The following is a 22,944-nucleotide window of genomic DNA, read 5'->3' as shown; positions in this document are numbered from 1 at the left end:
TATGGGTCCATGTTTGCCCCAAGTACACAAACAGATCCCCCACTGACTTGCCAGATCCCAGTCCTGTCAACACTTCATTCATGGGGTAAAGTATGGATGTGCAGGTTTGTAGGATTAGGGCTGTAGTGTACAGTATGCATTTCCTATAGTTACATTAAACATTAGAAGAGCCACATTGTGACCAATGTAACAAGTGTTAAGGTTATGCCACACACTGTTCTTGACTTCAGTAGCTGTTCTGTGCAAGAAACAACTGTCATACATACACTTTTAAGTACAAATAAATACATTGAAAAGCTAAAAGGGTCAAAACATTATTCCCTTATTCAAGTATTTGCTAAATCTGAGTTCAAAGTTTCCCCCTGCAGCAGCTGATGATGTAACTGATGCTAAACCCATAGAAGTTAGAGATAGAAGAGACCTATTAGATCACCAAGCCCATCCCCTGAAAGGCCAGGCTATTGTTCTTTTCATGGGATGTAACTCTGCTTTAGCTGTTGCAAGAAAAACACAAGAACTTGAAAGCTTGAATTTGTGTCTTGGCAGCTAAAAGGCTTTACACCACACCTTAAGTTTTTTTACCTACCGTTTATGGCATATTACATACCCTTTATTTCTATGTATTTAATAATCATCAGAACAAGTGATCTCTTCACCAAAAAGCACTTAATATTTGACCAGGTACTGGTATGTTGGTAGTGCTTGGCTATCTATGGATTTGTACTGCCCAAACAAAAGAATTCTTCGTGTTTTACTGCTTACTAAATACTTGATCTGGTATTCAGCAATAGAGGGAGTTTCCATTAATAAAGTGTGAGCAGTATGGAACTGGTGGCATTTATGGTTTAGTTTATTCAGTTTATTTAACCCAGTGCTTCTATTTATGACATGTAATGAGCTTGCCCAGCATCTCCTGTGGTTGGTGTTACTGTGACGGGACTGAAGACAGCTTTGTTTATCACATGCTACAACGAGAAGGATCTATTCCATTATCCAAAGACAGAACTCCAGTGAATCAAAAGACAGTTAAAGCACTACCAGTTGTTTTGTGATAGTGAAGTCTCACTGGTTTTTAGAGACATGAATACCAAACTATATTCCATCAAAGCAAACAGTAGTATGACATGCTGGTACGTGGGCGAGCAAGAATTTCTTCCAATAGCCACAGTGCGTAGGTTAAGTCCAGAAGAAAGCAGAAAAAGCAGAAGATATCCATGTCCAACACTGAAGAAGAACATGTGTTCCTAGAGCATTGAAGCACTTGTTCAAGTATAGTTCAGCTTAACGTAAAGATTGTACCTGTAATGTAGCCAAGGTCAGAAAGAGCTTGATCATCTCGCATGTAATTACAGGAGATGATTACTTTAGTACCTTTACTTGCACAAATAGATATTTTTCTAAAGGTTTCTAAAATCTGGTGTTCTAAAGTTAGTATCCATTGTGGGCCTTGCTCACCAGAGACAAAAAGGAGGGAATAAGTTACTAGCTAGCTAGGGGGCTTAAGGACAATTTCCTCACTGTGACTTTGTCTCCATGTTTGAATTTCTCCCCCATCTCTGTCTTTAGCTTTGCAGCAAGTTCTGCAAAGCAGAAAGAGTGGAGAGTAGGGCAGTGTTCCAGTCCATCAATTGACTTCTTAGCCTAAGTGGATTTTGCCAAGTTGTTTATCAGTATTTATGCAATACAAGCCAAAATATGGCTTCCCCTTCATGGGCACTTCATGGGAACAAGAGGCAGATAGAAGGCAGCTGCTTGGGAGAGCATGGGGAAGATTGGGGGCTAGCCTAGCATTACTAGTAGGGTGCTGCATATCCTAACGGAGGCACTTCAAAGTGAGTTGCACTCTAGCTAGAGTGCCAGTCAGTACAAGCTACAACTTTTGTACAAGTGTAGCAAACTCTCCACCCTCCCCCAGCAATCCTAGGAGGTTATGTAGGCACCACACCTCATTCCATCCCCCACCTCAGATGCCCCAGACATTCTGCATCCCAGCATCCTATTGGCTGGAAGAACCATAATTTGGATGTATGGTGTTTCCTACTCTGACCCAACATCCCAGACTGTGGTTTGCATGGATCCTAGTCACCCCCTCTTAGTTTGTTCATTGTGTACATTTATATTAAATTGCAGCGCCAAGAGGAGTTGTCAGTAAAGATTATTAAGATTTGCCATGGATGTCACCACCTTGCAAAGATTTTTTTTTATTTCTGGGTCCCTTTCTGATGTTTTTAGCTGTTGGGTTGGAGGATTGTTCATGACGACGTATTTTCAGTCTGGCAACTCATTCTATGAATATATTCTCTCTACACTCTCTCCAAATAGTCTCTTCAGAGTTCACTCTTAAGACATGCTCTTTTGCTCTTACACCCCATGTCTGACCCTCTTAGGCATTTCCAGAGCAGCAAGCACTGCCGTTTGGGGTTCTCCAACCTTTCAGGTTCTACAGAGGAGAGAGGATCACTGACTCAAGCTTTCTTAATCACCCTCCTTCCCCGGGGGACAGTGTTGTGAGTGTTCTGGATATCCCCCAAAGAGGGCTCCATGGTCCATAGTGTGGAAACCATTGCTCTGCACCCTATTCATATTTCCCTTCCTTCTTTACAGCATCCCTCTATTATCCCCTCACAATAAAAACTTGGCAGGAATAATTACTCGCTTCTTTGCCCTCTATTTTCTTTGACTCTAACAATCTTTTTATGCCACTTTACCTCTTCTCCCTGTACAAGAGTTTCTAGTCCTGTCTATAAAGAATTTTTGATGCTATAAGCATCAGTAGCTCTGGATTTAAAAATACTACTACTACTAAAATTACTGCACTGGACTGAGGTTAAAGCCTGAGCCCTTACAATGGTACTTCTAGCAATAAGATCTCGAATTTTATATTGCTAAATTTTTGCAGGAAAGTTAAGATAAGGGGGCTAATTTGGCTGTGAGATGCATATACATACACTCCTGAGTGATGGAGGAAGTAGAGTAGAGTGAAATTACTCCACCTTAGTACTGGCTCTCTCAAAACTCACAGTGGGTTGTTCCCCACGTTGTCCTTACATGGTGCTGTAGTGACATTTCAAGGTGAAGACTAACTGTAAGTGGGTGTAGTTAATGTATTTTAAGACATTTGTGCCCAGCCTCATCCCTTCCCCTCCAAAATAGATTAGTCCTGCTGTGACATATACCTGCACGTAAGGATAAGTGTGAGGCAGAAGCTGGCCAGAAATTGAACACACAGTAACAGTGCTTTTGATGTGTTAATGTGCACCTGTTTTCTGGCCAAATGCAGAGTGTGCCAACACCTGGCTCCAAAAAACTTTAAAAAACAATCGTTATTAAGTAAAAGAAAAAAAGAGAACTGTCTCACCCCCTCTTAGTTAATCTCTCTTTCTCTCTCTTTTTTTTTAATATATGCAGTGTTCTGAGCAAAACACACATTACAGAGCAGGTTAAATCTTGCACTTTATAACTTACTTGCTTGAATACAAAGGTAAAAGTCCTGTTGCACCTTTTGAGTATTTAAAGCACAATCATGGAACCAGCACAAAAGCAGTAAAATTAGATAAACACAAAATGACATATACTAATGCTAGAATGTCTCACCACACCATTTATATTCCTAAGGACAGAACAAGTGTAACTGCTTCAGAATATGAGTCATCTATGCAAAACACAGCAGCCTGAAATAGATGAGACAAGTGTGTGATACATTATGAATACTGTATGAGGTCTTTGAGTCTTCCCATGTGGTGAATTCCTTTGGATACCTGCCTTCTTTACAGTACAATCTCCTATCCTTCAGCACTGAAGAGATGACAACTGTTTTTCAACAAAAAAGGAGATTTTTAAAAATTTGACATTACTTCTGATTTACAGTGATTTAAGTAGGATTAGAGTCAGGCCCATGTCTTTTTCTTATGTGAAGAAAAGCAATTCCTGAAAACAGCCTGTGGTAGATGAGAAATGGTGCATCTAAAGCAAAAATAAAAACAGATGTAAATGTAGACCTAAAGCATCCCCTCCCTTCCACAGAATAATCTAATGAGAAATAATTTTGCTTAGTATCTCTGCAATGCTCAGCCCACAAAGTTGCCAAGTCATCCCTTAAAGGGTTTTAGGGCCCATTTTCTATAGCGACGCCCCATAAACTGTAGGAAATCCTAGAGATTTCAGTGCATCCAACTTTGACAGCCTCCTTCCTGGCAGCACAACCTCCTTAGTAGCCTCCTCAGTAAACTAGGTAGGATGTCCCAGTTTACCATCATTGTCTGAAGAGCAGGGCTGTCCTTACCCATACACAAAATACGCAGCTGTGTAGGGCTCCAGGAAATCCAAATTGCCCCAAATATCCTGGTGCCCTATGCAGTTGCATGCTGCTCCAGTGGCCAGCCCAATCCCCCAGCTGTCTGAACTGGCCAGGAAAGCTGCCCCCACTCCCGCCCCACACCCACTCCACCCCTTCCCCATAGCCTCCACCCCTGCTTTGCCCCCACTCTGCCTCTTTCCACTCCTGCTCCGCCCCATCCCCACCCCACTCCACCCCTTCCCCACAGCCCCGCCCCTTCTCTGCCCCAGCCCCGCCCCCACTCCACCCCTTCCCCTGAGCTATGTCCTAGGGGACTGCAGCAGGGGTCAGATGTGCCCTGCATTCACTGGGCAGCAGGAAGTGGAGCAACTCAGCCCCAGCCTGCTCTGCTCCGCCGGAGAATGTTGCGGGGGGGGTTCCCCCATGCCCCCCAAGTCTGGGAGCCAGGGGAGCAGAGCAGAGCGGGCTGGGGCTGGGTCACTCCACTTCCTGCCATCCTGTGAGTGCAGGGTCGAGCCCGCCCTACAGTCACCAGGAGGCAGGAAGTGGAGTGACCCATCCCCAACTCGCTCCACTCTGCCAGCTCATGCTGAGGGGTGGTTTCCCCTCTACCCCCAAGCCTGCTCCTGCCCCCCACAGACCTTAGGCGCAGTCTTTCCCCCCCCTCTGCTGGGGGGGGGTGCATAGGGCACCACAATGTCTAGGGATGGCCCTGCTGAAGAGCACGGCTTTTATAAAGACGAATCATACTTCACTGATCTATTAGAATTCTTTGAGGGGGGTCAAAGAAACATGAGGACAAGGATGCTCCAATGGATATAGTATATTTGGACTTTAAGAAAGCCTTTGACAAAGTCCCTCACCAAAGGCTCTTAAGCAAATGAAATGTAAATGTTCAGGCTCGGGCTGGATCCCTGACTCTGAGATCCCGTGTGGGGAGAGGGTCTCCAAACTTTGGCTCCAGTCTTAGCCAGAATGTCTACACTATTTTTAGCCCTGCAGCCTGTGCCCTGGCATCAATTTACCTGGGCTCTGACACTTGGTGCTGCGGGTTTTTTATTGCAAGGTAGATGTACCCTCAGTGTTTTGGGGTTGTAGACCAGGATCTTGAACTGGAGGCTACTGGAGACTTCTCCTTCTCCTTTAAATTTTCATGACAAACCACTAGTCTTAACAATAATAGATCAACATAGTCTGCAGAGGCATATATATCCCATCACTTCAACATTGATATAAATTGTTTCTTTTACGAAGGACAAATCAAGAAATCTTTTAGGAAAGTCTTTGATTGCTAGTTCATTTGTAAACATAGCACACAGTACCATCAGCGGAAAGACTGTTCATGTTGATAATTGGCAAAGAAGGTTCCTTATTAATAGATTTTGTTGATTTTTTTCTCTCCATTATGCTTCCTTGCCATGAGGTAAGAAAGTAGATATTTTTCATTAAAGAATGAACCACTTAGAGACAAACATAAAAATATAGATCACATGTGAAAAGAAATGCAGCTGAGAATGAAGTGCCTGTAATATTTCCTTCCTTAATTGATGTTTCTCATGAAGTCTGATGAATAACAGAAATTTGCTTGTTCCATGAATCATAAGCTATCACCAGTGGTTGTTTGGGGTATGACAGGGCTCAGTTGGCAGATGTTTAACAAGGGGATTACATCTTCCCATCCATCCTCTCTTTATAAAAGGCCTGATTCTAATTCTATTGAAGCACATAAGAATTTTGTCACCAACTACAGTTGGTGTGGGAGAAGAGGCAGGTTCATAGAGCCAAATCTTGCAGTCCTTACTCAGTCATTTGGGACTTTTGTCTGAGTGAAGACTTCAGGATAAGGAACATAAATTATTTCTCATATCATACTTATGCCCCAACATTAAGTTCCATGTATTTTTCTATGCAACACCAACTTTGTCCAAAAAAAACCCCAAAACAAAAATAATTTGTTCAAAAATGTGCAAAAAGATATTTTTAGTGAAAATGGCCATTTATGCATATCTATCAAAAAGCAACCAACCCTTTCAAACCCTACACATTTTAGAGAGGTCCTTTGCCATTCAGAGTGTTTTGAGCATAGTTAGTTCTGAGAATATTACAAGGTACTTGTGATTTACTCCCTGGATATCATAACAGAACTGGAACACATAGGTGTTTTTAAAAGCTAATTTACTGAAAAGCAGATCACAAATTTTAGATAGAGAAAATACAACAAAAGTCACATGAAAAATCCACCAATTATTCCTTACACTTGACTTAGTTGCATTTCAATGTGATCACCAGCCTTTCTACCATCTCAAAACCAAAAGTCTGACTAATTGAAAATGTCAGTATTTTATTTTTGATATAATTACAGCTGGGTAGGAAATGACTTTCCTGTCTCAAGAATTTTTGCAATTTAAATAATTGTTCCAATCCTGAATCAGACCAAAAGGTTGAAATCTTGAAAACGTCCACAAACTGACAATCTGAAAAAGCTATCAGATTGGGTCAGTTGACATTTTTTGTTTTGATAATTTTGAAATGTTTTGTTCTGGTTTTTGACCTTTTAACTCTTTTTTGTATAACTCAATGAACTAAAAATTCTAAATGAAAAGTAATTTCAAACCAAAATTTGAAACTTTTCCTTTAAAATGGGAAATTTTGATAATTTTGAAAAAAAAATCTTTTTTTTTAAATTAGGAGTTTTATCAATTTCCCACAAATAGTTCTGATGAACTGACATTTTTCACCAAAAAACATTTAGTTGGAAAATTCCCAACTAGCTCTAATGATAATCCAGAAAAATATTTATATGGTTATCTGGATAATACCTAAACTTAAATATACTGCAGCCTGGAGCTCTATTTTTTCAGAGGGTGCCTGAACATCAACAAAAATCAAAACTTTGAATGATGGAGTACTGCTTATGTCTGCATGTTTACAACACTTCTAAGTATAACCATATGGCATTTGCACTGCACTGACTTGCACGTATTTTTCTAAATAATTCCATATATTTACAGGACTGTTTTAATTTCAGGTAGCAGAGAAGCAGCATTCACATATGCCATCATTGCCGCTGGAGTAGCACATGCGATCACTGCTGCCTGTACCCAGGGAAACCTAAGTGACTGTGGTTGTGATAAAGAAAAACAGGGACAGTACCATAAAGACGAAGGATGGAAATGGGGAGGCTGTTCTGCTGACATCAGATATGGAATAGGATTCGCCAAAGTGTTTGTGGATGCAAGGGAGATTAAACAGAACGCAAGGACTCTCATGAACTTGCACAACAACGAGGCGGGGCGTAAGGTAGGTATCTCTCTGCTCTCCACCATCATATGACAATTCCTTGTCTAGAATCCGAGGACTGATTACAACACGTACAGCACAATGTTCAGAACTAAATGTGCTTTAAGGCTAATGCCAGTTTACAGTAGCCGAATAGGCACTTTTGTAAGCTACACAAACTTGTTGGACGATCCATCTGTCAAATATTTGTCTAAATGTTACTCTTTCCAGTCATAAAACAGAAAATGCAAACAAACAGTTTAGCTGGGAAGTCAAATGGTGCTTAAGGTAGAAAGCTTGCCTGCTACTGTGTGGCTGAATCTGCTTCTCTTCAGGTTCAGACATGAACTTCTGATCATTCATTTGAAAAGGGATCACTTTCAACCCAACTGTCTAAAACTTGCTCTTTGTGTGGGGACTATAGCTAAAGGGGGAAAAAAAAACTTGAGTGAAGTGGAACTAAGAGACCACAAACTGACTCATTTTAATACAACATAATATATACACACATAAGGCAGGGTTATCATTTTAAATGGAGAGCTCCCCCACCATTCCTTAGAGCCAGGCAGCTTAAAGCACATTCATGCAGAAACAGTGTTTGAACTCTTGTCTTCCTGGCAGCTTTAAACATGTACATTTTATGTGGAATCTACACAACAATTCTGGGAATCTTGACATCTCTTGATTTTGCTTCCTTTGCAATATACAGTAGTGCAGTGTATTCAGATTTCCTATTGTTGTGTGGCAAAGATGGAGGCCCTGGCACTCCTGTCCAGCAGAGCTGTGCTCAGCACAGGACTGGTGTAGAGGGCCACCAGTGTGCTCCTTAGATCCTTGTGAGCTGGTTTGGTCCCCAGGGTACCTGAGAGCAGCCTCGGAGCACGCTAACTTGTGCTAGCTAGAAATTGCCCAATGTGGGTCTTTACACTAGCTAGTGGCACAAAGGGGCCAGGATCTCTGGCCCATAGGACATTAAATTACCATGCATGAGTGTGGCCCTACTCTGAAAAGCAACTATGTAAAAACACCTTCTTATTGAACAGATCTGCTCCCTGTAGTTTAGACTCCTCTCTGCTGACTTTAGTGGTCAGTGATTTTTTTTACTGCTTTTTTACTACCGTTAAGTATTACAGAGCAAGAGAGCTAAAGACAGTGAGCTGGATTCTGTTCCTACAGGTGCATCATCAACAGAATGGTTCCCCAAATAATGGCCTCAGTGACACCTGTGCAGCCCCATGGCCTTTGCTCGGTTTGCACAGTGTAACTGAATGGAACTCAGCAAACAGTTCTGTTATTGATACACAGTTACTTTCCAGAGTAGAAGGGCTCTTGAACATAGTAATTCACTGTCCTACAGCCCCATCTTGGCCCCTGCTCCAGCCCCTTGAGTTAAAATAATTCCCCATGCTTTCTGAGCTCTTTATTTCACTTTCTCCACTGTTGGCACTTCAATGGAATTTTTCAGCCAGCCCGTAAGTGGTGGCTTTGTCTTTGTCTTGGTGTGATTTAGCACAGATTTGAGTAGCTTGAAGTGGAAAGTGGATTGAAGACACTAATATTTCTGTTGCAGTAACAATAATTAGGGCTCTGAGAGATCACAAGACCACAGCATTTGGGCCTTGAAAAAGAACGACTGTTTCTGTCACAAGCAACAGCATAGCCTTCCTCAGACTTATTCCCGTTGAAAGCTAGAGAGGTTATGTTAACATTTTCTTTTCTCAGTGTTCCAGATGCCTGGGTCTGGCACTCCAGTGCAGAGATGATCTCTCAGAACACTAAGTTGTTACCACAACAGAAATATTAATGTTTCCTGAACTTATCTCAGAGAGTAACTGTTCAAAGAGCTTGATTTTAACAATCCCTGCACTAGGCTCCAGTGCTCTGAGACTCAGCCTCTTGGCTGCTAGGCTCCTTACAGCAGATGATATTCCACCAGCTTTATATTCCACCAGCTTTTTTAACATGTAGGGTTACATTTACTCTGGTACATCAGTGTAACTCCACTGAAGTCAATGATAAGAGAGGAAATAGGGCCATTATATGTGGATTTCCACCTTTTTTGTTGTATCTTGCAAGAGCTGGTTCACGGAGAGGCTCATTTACACATAACTGGTGCAGCTCAGGGCGGGCAGAAAAAAAAGCTTAAAATGGCTTACTGAAATCTGGCTGACTGTTAGCTTGTTTGGCACTGGGGATTGTTTTAGGAAAGCATCACTAGTGCACAGCTGAAGGATGGGGCAAAGCATGCCAAACGTTGCATATTATAGTTACAGGGCCCAGGTTTTCAGAATTATATAGACAAAAATGTATTAAGTATCAGAGAGGTAGCCGTGTTAGTCTGGATCTGTAAAAAGTGACAAAGAGTCCTGTGGCACCTTATAGACTAACAGAAGTATTGGAGCATAAGCTTTTGCGGGTGAATACATGCATCTGACGAAGTGGGTATTCACCCACGAAAGCTCATGCTCCAATACTTCTGTTAGTCTATAAGGTGCCACAGGACTCTTTGTTGCTTTCTAAAAATGTATTAGACATCTGGGTCCTGTGATGTGATTTTGGGCCCCACTATAGCCGTATGTATGTTGCTGTGGCAGAGTACAGGGGTTGTAGAAGTCCTGGAGCCAGCCAAGGCAGAGGCACAGTGTAACATGGCAGTCATGCCCTTGCCTCTTGTCTCGCTAGGCGGTGAGCTTTGTCTTGTGTCTCTGAGATGTGCAGCACACAATGTTCTTCCTGCCTTTGTGCACACAATCACGATGACTGTATGTCTAATTTGTATGCACAAATTTGTGTGTCCTAAAAAAATGGAACCTGGGAAGTTTCACTGTGTTTGTGTTACTATCTGGAAGAGCTGTGGTGTGTGCTATGTTTGGCAAACTGCCATGTCTCCAGCAGGCTCAGAATCTAATCTGATATGGAGATATTTATATGCCTGTTACTGAAACCCTCAGAGTGCCGAACTATATCTTATTTGAAATCTTTAATGATCCAGTGGGGTGGAGACCAACACAAGCCTGGGAGGGTGTTATTGCATGTCCACAAACGAGTAGAGAACGAAGAGCTAATGACTGTGTTTAGTACAGAAATCAGGCTTTGCTCTCATATATCTGTGAGGGATCACAGTGTTTTCGTCACCTGTTCCATTCTACAGCAAGCACTAATTGAGGGCTTGCATCAAAGTGGGAGAGATTGCTGATTTTAAATGCTGAACTTGGACACAGAAAAGATTGGCATGTTGTGTGTCAACAGGCAGCACTCAAGGAATATCTGAGATCCGTATATTTTTGGGGCTCTTTTCCCAAGAGATTCCAAATACTAGGAATAACCCGGTCTACTTTAGGAGACTTACCTACTGCTGACAATAGTTGTCAGCAATTGGTTCTCCGGAACAGCCTATTGACAACAGTTTAACTGCTAGTGCAGACAGGATAAGAGAATTATCAGCTGGGTTTCAGCAAGCATGATTGAGACTGATTAAGTGAGAAGAGTAACGAGAGAAGAACTTTAGTAAGTATAGGTAGGTACTTCACGTGTAGTTGTTGATTTTTACCATGCATTTTTTAGTTTATTCTGATTTTAATTTCTCAGCCTCCTTCTCCTGAGAGTGTCTCACTAGTGTAATAGCTAATGAACTCTGATGCACATAAAGCAGTAACATTCAGACCCAGGGTAATATAATGAGTGCCTCTATGTAGAATCAATCTGTATAATGTGTTCCTGGTCTCTAAGCCCATCTATGTTAGGAAATAGACCCAGTACTGACCATGGTTGTCAGCAACTGGTCTCATGTATCTACAGTATGTGCAAAGGTTTATCTGCTTGAGTGAAGGGATAAACAGTTTTCATTTGTATTTCTGCTTTTCCTTCTGACCTGTGCAAGCAGAAGTTCTCCCAATTTCTTCAACAGTTGCTCCTGTAGTGCAGTACTGGAATCCCCAGAAACTCTTTTTAGGGCACAATCTACATTGCAGCTGGAGGTATAATTCCCAGCTTGGGTGGACATACACATGCTAGCAGTATAGCTGCATTGGTACAGGTGAGCCACCTGAGTAAAATCCCCTCTAGGCCCTCCTGATTAAGTAATTGCAAGCTAGCCCATGGCACCGCCCAGGATACACTGCTATTTTTAGTGCACTAGCTCAATCCAAATTAGTGCTATCCAAATTCAGCACAATAAATGAATATCTACCCAAGATGGAAATTACAAATTACAGTCCTGGAAGGGATTTTTGCATGCACCCTGAAAAATGTCCCAATCAACGTTAGAAGCCGTAGTTCATTTGTCTGACATGTCTTGTCTCTGCTAAGATGGTTCTTGTAGCTCTGTCCCATAACTGAGACACGTCACATCAGGTGTCCCTTGCTTCAATGAATTAGTATGTCCTGAAATGCTGATTTACCACAGTGAGAAGCAAGCAGCATAGGGAGAATTGTAGGAGAATTCATAACAGCTGCGTCAGAAAATGGAGATAAAGCTCCTATTAATCTGTAGGCATGATCCTACTAATGATCTGCTCTTAGAATTTCCACTAACTGCATCAGAGGGGTAGCCGTGTTAGTCTGGATCTGTAAAAGCAACAAAGAATCCTGTGGCACCTTATAGACTAACAGACGTTTTGCAGCATGAGCTTTCATGGGTGAATACCCACTTCTTCGGATGCAAGAAGTGCATCCGAAGAAGTGGGTATTCACCCACGAAAGCTCATGCTGCAAAACGTCTGTTGGGTGAATACCCACTTCTTCGGATGCAAGAAGTGCATCCGAAGAAGTGGGTATTCACCCACGAAAGCTCATGCTGCAAAACGTCTGTTAGTCTATAAGGTGCCACAGGATTCTTTGTTGCTTTCACTAACTGCATGGGAATCCCATACATGGAACAACTGTGGGATTGAATCCTCAGTTAGCAAATTAGACTTCCCACATACAGAGGTACTTAAATGATTGCAGGTAACTCCCACTACTGAGAGGTAGTTATGGCCCAGGGGGAAAAAATAAATTTCTACCAGTATAATTGCTAAAATAGCAAAGTAGGTATGAAAGAGCCTAGAAATTTTGGTGATTTGACTGAAAGATTTTCATTCTGAGTCAGAGGCAAGGACATTATCAAATTGCTCTCTCTCTCCCTCTCTCTCTGACATTGCAGTTCTGTGAATGACATCTTGCATCAGAGTTACATCATATTAAATATAACGCCACATTATGAGTCATTGTTATAAATCATGACACAGGCTACATTAGAAGGCTTTTGCAATCCAAGGGCACATCAAGGTGGATTTTTATTTGATGTTTCTCTTTGCAGACACACATAGGTGTGCTAACTTAGTAATTCTATCATGCATTGCAGGGCCGGCTCAGGCTTTTTTGCCGCCCCAAGCAGCGAAGGGGGGGAAAAAAAAAAGCCGTGATCAGTGGCACTTCGGCGGTAGCTCAACCTCACCGCTTCATTCCTCGGTGGCAATTGGGTGGCGGGTCCTTTGCTCCGAGGGGGACTGAGGGACCCACCACTGAATGCTGCCAAAGACCTGGACGTGCCACCCCTGCCCCGTCCCATTGGCCGCCCCAAGCACCTGCTTTGTTCGCTGGTGCCTGGAACCGGCCCTGATGCATTGGTAGTATGCCAATTCTTTTTGGGCTCTTGAGTTTAAATATGCATTGTAGAAGAGGTTCAAAGTGAACATAACAGAGGGTTACTGTAACTATCAAGCAAGACTATGAGAAATTATAAGGGGTGCATCCCAAATTGATCAAGTAACTCTGAGAATTAATCTACAGTAATATTTACTGTCCTATTTTGGGGGGAAGAGGAAGTTGAGATGAAACAGTGGTGCTTAGAAATGAAGGACTTCAGGATTCCCACAAAACTATCGTGTGATGCCTAACATGATATTCTAGTCCCCTTTCCTGTCCATGTCTCTTTTATTGCCTAGCAAAGAGTTTAACTTTAGAAATAGGTTTTGATTCCTCAGACATGCTGCCTTGTAACTTTCCCCACCATCTTCTGGTGCTAGTATCAGCGCTGGCATCACCAGACCCCCCATAGTGAGGTCAAGGAAGTTAACTGCCAATCTCCAGTTGACAGCAGTTCTCAATTCAATCTGAACATGTTTTAATTCAGTCCGTGCATGTTGACGAACATGGTAACATGAACATGAAATGATAGTGTAGGCTCTTGGGGGTGGGGGCTATTTTTTTAATATAGCACCCAGCACACTATTGACACTTAAAATAACAGTAAACTATAGCTTGAAAAAATAATGCTGTGAAATTAAAGGCCATGTGATATTTTAAAATTTCAAATCGATGCATGAGCTTTAAAGGAACTAACAACACTGCCGGGAGCCAGACAAAACGCAGTCAGGCATTGTAAGAGCTACCAAGAGTTCGACCACTGTACCCCACCCACTGCCTGTGCATGCTTGAGGCTTGATTCACCCCTGCTGGTGTGGAATAGGGATGGAATGCAGCTGGCAACATCTTGATCAAATGGGAGCAGCTACACCTGAGAGAGGATACCTCCATTGCTGTCCTTCTAAGGAGGTCCAGCCAGAGGAGGGCAGTTTGAAAGTACAGTCTGGGTGCCATAGCAGCCCCACATGTGGAGACTAGGGTGACCAGACAGCAAGTGTGAAAAATCGGGACAGAGGGTGGGAGGTAACAGGAGCCTATATAAGAAAAAGACCCCAAAATCAGGACTGTCCCTATAAAATCGGGACATCTAGTCACCCTAGTGGAGATTGGCAAGGATTTATGCTGGCTGGCTCCAGGCCCTCTGGAAGAACACATTTGTGGATTGTCTTGCACAGCTACAACCTCTTGTCTCGTCAGTTTTTCTGTGCTGAGGGACCTACTTCTTGGGCTCTGCCAGCTTGTGTAACACTGACAGACGCCAGTCATCAGAGGAACTGAACCTAGGACCTCTGAAGCTCAGTGTATGAGCTGCTGATGCACAAACTAAAAGCCACGTGGCTCTTAGCCACGGCTGTAGCAGACTCATCAATCTCGAGATTGTCTGGGTGCCCCTAGAGTGAAACAGAGCAGCATCATACCAAATAGGCATGGGTGACACTTGCCTGGGTAGAACTTACCCCAGGGGCAATCAAGCCTGTGGCAATCCCTTGAACAGACTGCCAGTCACCTTCCTGCCCTCCCCACCTCATCAGAGATGGCTGTGTCACAAGAGTGCTAGCAGGGAGCAGTCACAGTGCCATGACAGCACGAGGAGTGAGCAGGGGGCAGGGCTGCCTGGGGGGGGGGTGAGGAGCAAGTGGGGCAATTTGCCCGGGGCCCCACAGGGGACCCCATGAGAATATAGTATTCTATAGTACTGCAACTTTTTTTTATGGAAGGGGCCCCCCGAAATTGCTTTGTCCCAGGCCCCCTGAATCCTCTGGGCGGCCCTGGCAAGGGGAGAATGGCCCTTGTATTGGGAAAAGAGCCTGCTGCAATCTGGCTCTTAGAGAGCTTTGAACAAAGATCAACTGACTAATGTACAATAACCAAATGTATGTACTTTTGTATTCAACTATCCCAACAGTCATACTAGCAGGAGTGTCTCAAATGGGTTATACATCAGGATAAATGCTCTATTGTGTCTGGAGCTGCAGAAAATTACCTTAGACTCCAGAGAGTCTAGGACAGTGGCCCTCAACCTTTTCCAGGTGGCAGGCGCCGGACAACGAGCCACTGAGGACCATGGCCAGCAGACAAGCATCCGCCGAAATGCTGCCGAGAAATGGCAATGTCAAGAGGCATCGCCGCCAAAATGCCGCCAAAGTAGTGTTATCAAGAGGCATTGCCACCGAAAATCAGTGGCATTTTGGCAGTGGTGCCTCTTGGTGATGCCGCTTTTTGGTGGCATTTTGGTGGCCACGCCTCTTGATGATGTCGCTTTTTGGCGGCATTTCGGCAGATGCTTGTCCGCCAGCCAGTACGCAGGCACACATAGATGCCCCGGTGCGCGCCATTGTGCCTGCAGGCACTGCATTGGGGACCACTGGTCTAGGAGACCAACTTATAGTGGAATAATCAAAAACTGGGTGAGGCTGCTCTGTTATTATAATATCACTTGATTACTGATACCAAATGTATTGGCAGCCCAGCCATATGTTTCTTGAAGCTCAGAACTTCCTAATGACCTTTAAAAAGTTACACTAGTTATTTTCTAACTTTACTTAAAAAAACCATTGATCTTTGCTTTTAGAAACGTCCAGTTTTTAACTTTTTGCATGCCCTTTAAATGTCAAGCTGACAATCCACTTTCCGCATTACAGTTAGGCAGTAAATATTGATGGAATAATCACAATTGTTAATTATTCCTGAGTGAAAATAGTTTCAAGTTGTAAATAGTCTCTCAGGAGTTTATTTTCCACCTTCTGTTCAGTTGCTCATATCACTGGGTGTTAGGAACATTTGGAGAGGCAAATATATCCAGAAGAACTGGCTGTGGCACCATACCATTTCAAAAGGGGATGAAACATGTAGAAACACCAACGTGTCTGGCTTCTGAGTGTGGAAAGCCACTTAGTCACAGAAATCCCAAAAGTTCCTGTATGTTGTACTGAACTGGTCCAAACTTTTTTTTTTCCCCTTGGTTTGCTTCTACAATGAATGGTAAATCTGTCATGTAAAACTGTCCCACTGAAGACAATGGCCAAATTCCCATGGACTACAAAGAAGTAGATTGGCCTTAAGCCTGGGAGTCTGTCACTGTATTGTACTATAAAACAAAGGATCAGAGTTTGGGTCCTAGGCTCCTGAGGAACAGAGGCTGGGAGCCTTGTGGAGACAGAGAGACAGACTACTTCACTGGTTTAACTTCATTGCCTTTACTCCTAATTTACAATGGTGTGAGATTAGGATAAAGCCTAGTATGTGTTCATTCCTTTATGAAGAGGGAATGCTTTTCATGTTGGCAATTTTTTCCCTTCCAGGTGGTAGCTAGAGAGATGTTGACAGGCTCCACTAGCAGCTGTATTTAGTCCTTCTGGCCAGAGGAGGTTATTGCAATACTGGAGTCCAAAAATGTGGGGCAGGCTGAGTGAGGATATAGAGGGGGCAGGGATGCAGAGAGCTGAAGAAATAAAGGGAATCTCAAAGGAAACTCACCAAAACCACAAATGAAAATATCTTACAGAGTAAACTGTCGAAAGCAGCGTGCGGTGTTTCACTCAAACCTGTGATCTCAATATATGGAAGCTCTACTGCTAAAACTGCATGTACCATTTTGGGAATACTCCTCTAGGCACCCAAATATCCTTACATGTTGGCTTGCTCACTGATGTAACAGTGTGACAAGTCAGCTTGGCTGAAGCCAGGGGAAGAACAAACAAAAATAACTGGGGACTTACGGGGCTCATCCAAATGTTCTAGATAAACGCCTTGTTGCAGTCAGAGACCCATAAACAAAGGCAACAAGGCTGCTCCCAGCAAGCTGCTTCCAACTTCCCAATTGGTGTGGTTCCTACATCCAGCCAAATGCTGAGGATGAACAGAAGCCAGCCCAATTTAGAGTCCTTTCCTGACAGAGCAGTTTGTTTTAGTGAGGCCTGGACATATCCCACCCCTGCAGTCCCTGCACTGTTGTAAACATTCTGCTCAGGGAGAGTGTTTACTTTCTCCTTGACAACCACTAAATGGGACCTGTACAAACCATCACTACAATGATGCCCTGATTTCATAGTTCCAGGCAATCTACTGAAGAGGAGTTAGACACAGCAAGTCATTTCTGGCAAGCCCACGTACAACTCCTTTGACATGCAGTTTGTAAGGTAGAATTTTCAAGAAGGCCCAGCACTGAATGCACTGCTCCCAGTGAGGTCAATGGTGAAACTTCCATTCATTTAAAGTAAGGTAAATGCAGAACACTTTGGAGCCTCCACCCTCCATTTTCTTCTCTTAACGCCCCCTCTCCCCCGGGTGAATGTTTGCACTACACCTGACAGGCCTATGCAGGGTAATTTCCTAGGTGTGAAAAAAATACAGGTCCTGGGCTCTCTCATAGTATTTTGTTTGTATTTGAAGGGATCAAAGATCTATTTTATGGCTTTCCTACTGCTTTTAGATAATAGTCTTAAAACAAGACTAAACTTGACAGACAAGCTCTGCATCTTCTCAACAGCCCAGAGTAAAGATAAAGGGAACATTAATGTTATTCTAAATTATGAGAAGGAATCAGACTGCACAAGAGCTGTAATCCACAAGAATGAATTTTCATTCCACTTGTCCTCCACTTTCAACTCATCAGAAGTTGTGATACATGGTCCTACTTGTATTTTGGCTTTCAACTCCCTCTTATATCTTATGTGGTTGAAAATTGAATTCCTGATTTACACTGAAGATTAGGGAATGATAAATGCTATCACTTACCTGCAGTCACAATTTTAGAGGATTCTGGCATTATGAGCAAAACAGGCATTTCATGTGGGTGATTACTAGTGCTGACAAAGATAGGTAAGAGAGGGCCAAGTCTTGTTAATAAATAATAAAAACCCTCTCAAGTTCCACATTTAGTATCATGAATTTTTCATAACAGAAACAATCAGAGGGTCACTATAATGATTAATTTGCTTAAATAATACAAAGTCACTGGCTGTGTTGCAAACTTTTCAAGGAAGATGGGAGATGTTTCCAAAGTTAATTCACGTTTGCTCTTTGGATAGTTGGCAGCATAAGTCATTTAGTGACCACTGAGATACAAGACTGTCACAGGGTCTACTCACCACAGCGGCACCTCCTGCTGGCCATCCTGTGGATTAGCTCTGCCAGTTGGTGTGCCCTCTTCAGGGGGTGCCTCTCCTGTTGTCCTCTCACCCTGCGGACCCGCCTCACTCCAGGAACTGCAGCATCCTCTTCATGATTCTCCCTTCCGGGGTTACCTACAGTCCTTCTATAGCAGTGGTTCCCAAACTTTAACAACCTGTGAACCCCTTTCACTAAAAAGTCAAGTCTCACGAACCCCCTCCTACAAATGAATATTTCCAGGGATTTTTCTCGTTTGCCTGAGTATAAATTATAAAAGCAGTGATCTTGGAAATATAAAATTTGTTTTTATGACATGCTTATTACACACTATGTATTAAGTGTCCCTGGCCTCTGTTTGCCAGAAGCTGGGAATGAGTGAAAGGGGATGGATCACTTGATGATTACCTGTTGTGTTCATTCCCTCTGGGGCACCTGGCACTGGACACTGTTGGAAGACAGGATACTGGGCTAGATGGACCTTTGGTCTGACCCAGTAGGGCCATTCTTATGTTCTTACATATCATTACAGTATTTTTATTACATTATGAAAATGGCAACACTCTTCCAAGATCTCACTTTCGTAGCTTGTATCACTTTGAATAAGCCTATTATAAGACAAGGCTCCTATCTTTCATCAAGGAGTATCAGATGTGAAACAACATGAAGATATTTAAGAAGCCAACTCAAAGAGTTCCTCCTACACAAGCATTCAGGTCTTGAGCAGTCCAGACAAACGACGCACGTTACAACAAAGCTTAAACTTGTTTGTCATAATAATTTAAAAAAACAATACTAGCTGCCTATTTAATTTTAAAAACCGCAAAAAATATCCACTTCCCTTTCTTATAAGGAGTCTTGAAGTTTAAATCTCCTCAGTGTGATAGATATACATGCTTTGATCCTCTTAGCTCTTCCGGGCTGCTGGCCCTGTGCTGCCCAGGGTCCCTAGGGACAGCTCTGTCTGCCATTAGGGAATTTTTTCCTGAGAACCCCCTGTAACATTTTGTGAACCCCCAGGCAGGGGCAGCTCTAGCGATTTTGCTGCCCCAAGCACGGCGGCATGCCGCGGGGGGCGCTCTGCCGGTCGCTGGTCCCGTGGCTCCAGTGGACCTCCCGCAGACGTGCCTGTGGAGGGTCCGCTGGTCCCGCAGCTCCGGTGGACCTCCCGCAGGCACGCCTGCGGATGCTCCACCCCAGCCGTGGGACCAGCGGACCCGCCGCAGGCATGCCTGCGGGAGGTCCACCGGAGCCGCCTGCCGCCCTCCTGGCGACCGGCAGAGCGCCCCCCGTGGCATGCCGCCCCAAGCACGCGCTTGGCGTGCTGGGGCCTGGAGCCGCCTCTGCCCCCAGGGGTTCTTGAACCCCAGTTTGGGAACCACTGTTCTATAGAAATAGTCTCAGGCAGTCTTCTCCTGTGCTGCCCTGATGATGCCACTTGCCCAGTGGCCGGTAAGGGAACCTGGGCCTGCCCTGTACTCTGCGTTCCAATCCAGGGACCCTCAACTCAGCAGTTCTGGGCTCTAGCCTCTCAGCCCTCACTGCACCTTCTCTGGACTGCTTCCTACTCTGTCTTGTTCCCTCCTTCTCTGAGAGTATCAGCTCCAAACCAACTTCTTCCTCCCTCTTCCAAGGGAGTGACTGCCCTTTTCCCCAGCCACCCTGTCTGTTCTCAGCTCCTGGGGTTTATAGGCCCCATTTATTTCTGTACAGCTGAGTCTGCTCACCATCAATTCCCTGCTCCCTGGCTCTCCCTCCAGGTGCAGCCTGTGGAGTTAATTGGTCAACCTGGCCTCTTTAACCCCTTCTAATCCTGTGTGGGGTGGACACCCCATCATAAGTACCCAAGGAGAAATGAAAGATTATTTTAGATATTATATAGTCCACTGCTCTATAGGTCTGATCCAGTTCGCGCTGAAGTCTATGGAAAGATGCCCTATGACTTCAATGTGCTTTAGATTAGGCCCTCTAAGAGTTGTCAGTGTCTCACTAATATTCCAAAACCAAAACACTTTGTTTTACACTTGTTTAGAGACAACAGTGTACTTACTTATCACATCGCTTACAAAATCTAAATACTAAAAGCAAAGAAATGGAATGGTTAGAGCATCATAAATCTTACCTTACTCACGTACTAAAAACCACAAACATATTATTGTGATCAAGATAAAGAAATGCACATTACATTACATCACATCACAACAACCTTAACTCTGTCCCTTGGATGGTAGAGGCTTTTTCTGTATAATTTCTGTTATCTTGATCCTGGTTATGTTGAAATATGTTTTTCTTTGTACTTGTGTTTGGAATTTCCCTGTGTAGGTGAGAGTGTGGGTCAATGACTTTGTGTTTTGACATTGTTCATTTGCCTACATAAAGGAAAAAGAACATCATAGGCCAACATTTTCAAAATTGGCACCTAAAGTTAGGCCTCTTAAAAAGCTGGTAAGATTTTCAGAGTTAGGTGCTTAACGTGACTCAACTTCCATTAAATTTCATTGAGAGTTATAGGTATCCAGCACCCCTGAAATTCAAGTCTCTTATTTAGGTGTCTAAATATGGATTTGTGCATCTATCCTAGGCATGGCAATATGGATTTTTGGCCATTAAAAATTAAATAAATGGAATAGAAGAGTCTCCAGATTTTAAAGGATTTATAGGTGCTTGTCACGTTATTAATGTTTTTGCAAGTTATTGACAATCTAATAACTGTTTGGCTATGTCCTTCTGGAACGTCATTTTCCACATACCTAAAGAGATGGGTGTTTACACCACACATAACCTACAACACGTATTAGACAAAGGATCCTGTGCAGTCTTGCCTCATGCTGTGCATTCCTGAGAAGATATATTCATTCACTGTGCATCTACATGAGTTAGGTATTTTTAATGCTCCTCCCATCATGGGGTGTTAGCAGGAATGGAACCTGGGGCCTTCAGCAGAAGCCTCCACAACTTGAGCCAAAGAACTGTTGATATACCTGACTCTTACCCGATATGTGGGCCAGATACTGTGGTCTGTGTGTGCGACACAATACCTAAAGCTAAGGTATTACATATGCATGCCTATTACTCCAAACATTGGTAAACAGTGCGAGAAAGTTCTAACAAGGTCAATAACTGACAAGACAAATACCCATGCTCTCAAAGAGCCTTGCAAAGGTGGGTAAGCATTATAAACCCACTTTTACAGCTGGCCTAAATAAAGATGTTTGAAGCAATGCATATGAGAGGCACTTGACTTCAGTGGAGTTGCACCAGTTTAAACCAGCACACAGTTTAGCCCAATGAATGTAAGTTTCTCTAAGTAGCCTGTAGTGACAAGGTGAGTGAGGCAATATCTTTTATTGGTTAGTGAGAGTGACGAGCTTTCAAGCTTACACAGATGACCTGAAGAAAGGCTCACCTACCCTATCTCTCTAATATCCTGGGACCAGCACAATGGAGACCAGAACCCTGCTCTCTGCGAAGCCATGAGCTCTGAGAATGCTTACTGCAACCCATACATAGAAAGGACTTGGCACTAGCCTAGGCCATTCAGATGGGCTAGAGAGGTTTGATTTAATGAAAAGGAGTGCACAGAAATCTGGAAGCAAGCAGTTTAAAACCCATTCAGTAAAAAACAGCATATTATCTTGGGAAAACAATGGCAAAAGTTTCTTAGATGCCTGTCGTGGAAACATGAGAGAGTGACATGCTCTTTAAAGGGCTAACCTGAAGAGTATGTGCTGTGTAAGAGCTTGTGAAGCAGCAGTCTTTGCACAGCCAGGAAAAGATAAGACCCATATTGCCAGACATAGAGCTGAAGGTGAAATGCCCGTTATATTTCCGAGCATTCTACTAATCAGCACAGAGTAACAGGTACTAGTACTGTTAAATGACTGTGTAGCTAATATTTCCTGGCACTCTACTAATGAGTACAGAGTAATAGGTACATGTACTTTTACATGACTACATAGCTAAACTGGGAATTAATGCCAGAACTATCATCTGTGTTTTCAATAATGATGTACTGAAAACTTGTGCACAAAAGATTTGAGGTTTTAGGAAAATGATCTGAGTAGAAACATATTCTGGACTTCTTTTTAACAACATATTCAGATTTATCATCATTGGGTCATAAATGGTTAAAAGCACTTAACACCTAAACTGATCCAAGGTATATAAAATACCTAATATTCTAGAAAGGTTAGATTAAAATTATATTGAAGTGCTTTCTCCTGTAATGGCTTTAGTAAAATGCTAAGTCACATGTGGCTGCACAGGAGATGCCAGATTTATCAAGACCAGAGCAGTGCCATATGCCAAAAGCAGAGACTGTTGCAAAATCTTTAGGAGAACTGGTTAGCCAAGGTGTCCTGACATTTTTGGAACCTGCAAAGCACACAATGGACCAAACTCCTTTAGAATTTGGTCCATTGTGGGCATACAGAAAGATGTCAGTGTCCACATTTTCAGAAACTATGAAGTAGATGTGGATCCATTTCCAGTGCTAAAAACAGAGCATCTTTTTCCACTGCTAGAAGGGGGCAGTATTAATGAAATTAGATTTCCCTTAAGCATACTAGTAGGTGAAGCACAATCAAGAGCCCTTAAATATCTGATAATCAATATTCTTATGAGGCTATTTC

The 22,944-nt window shown here is 43.1% G+C and overlaps 1 protein-coding gene across 1 annotated transcript in view; it reads left to right on the top strand.

Annotated features, from left to right (window-relative positions):
• WNT7A (Wnt family member 7A) overlaps nt 1-22,944 on the top strand; it is a 52,514-nt gene that overhangs the window by 11,455 nt on the left and 18,115 nt on the right. The window contains exon 3 of the mRNA XM_039480924.1: nt 7,326-7,597. Within this exon, the coding sequence (XP_039336858.1) occupies nt 7,326-7,597 (272 nt within the window). The remainder of the gene's footprint in view (nt 1-7,325; nt 7,598-22,944) is intronic.

The sequence above is a fragment of the Mauremys reevesii genome, linkage group 7, assembly GCF_016161935.1.
Source record: "Mauremys reevesii isolate NIE-2019 linkage group 7, ASM1616193v1, whole genome shotgun sequence".
In the NCBI taxonomy this organism is placed as follows: domain Eukaryota; kingdom Metazoa; phylum Chordata; order Testudines; family Geoemydidae; genus Mauremys; species Mauremys reevesii.
Note: the sequence above shows the minus strand (reverse complement) of the source record. Positions and strands in the feature narration are given on the sequence as shown.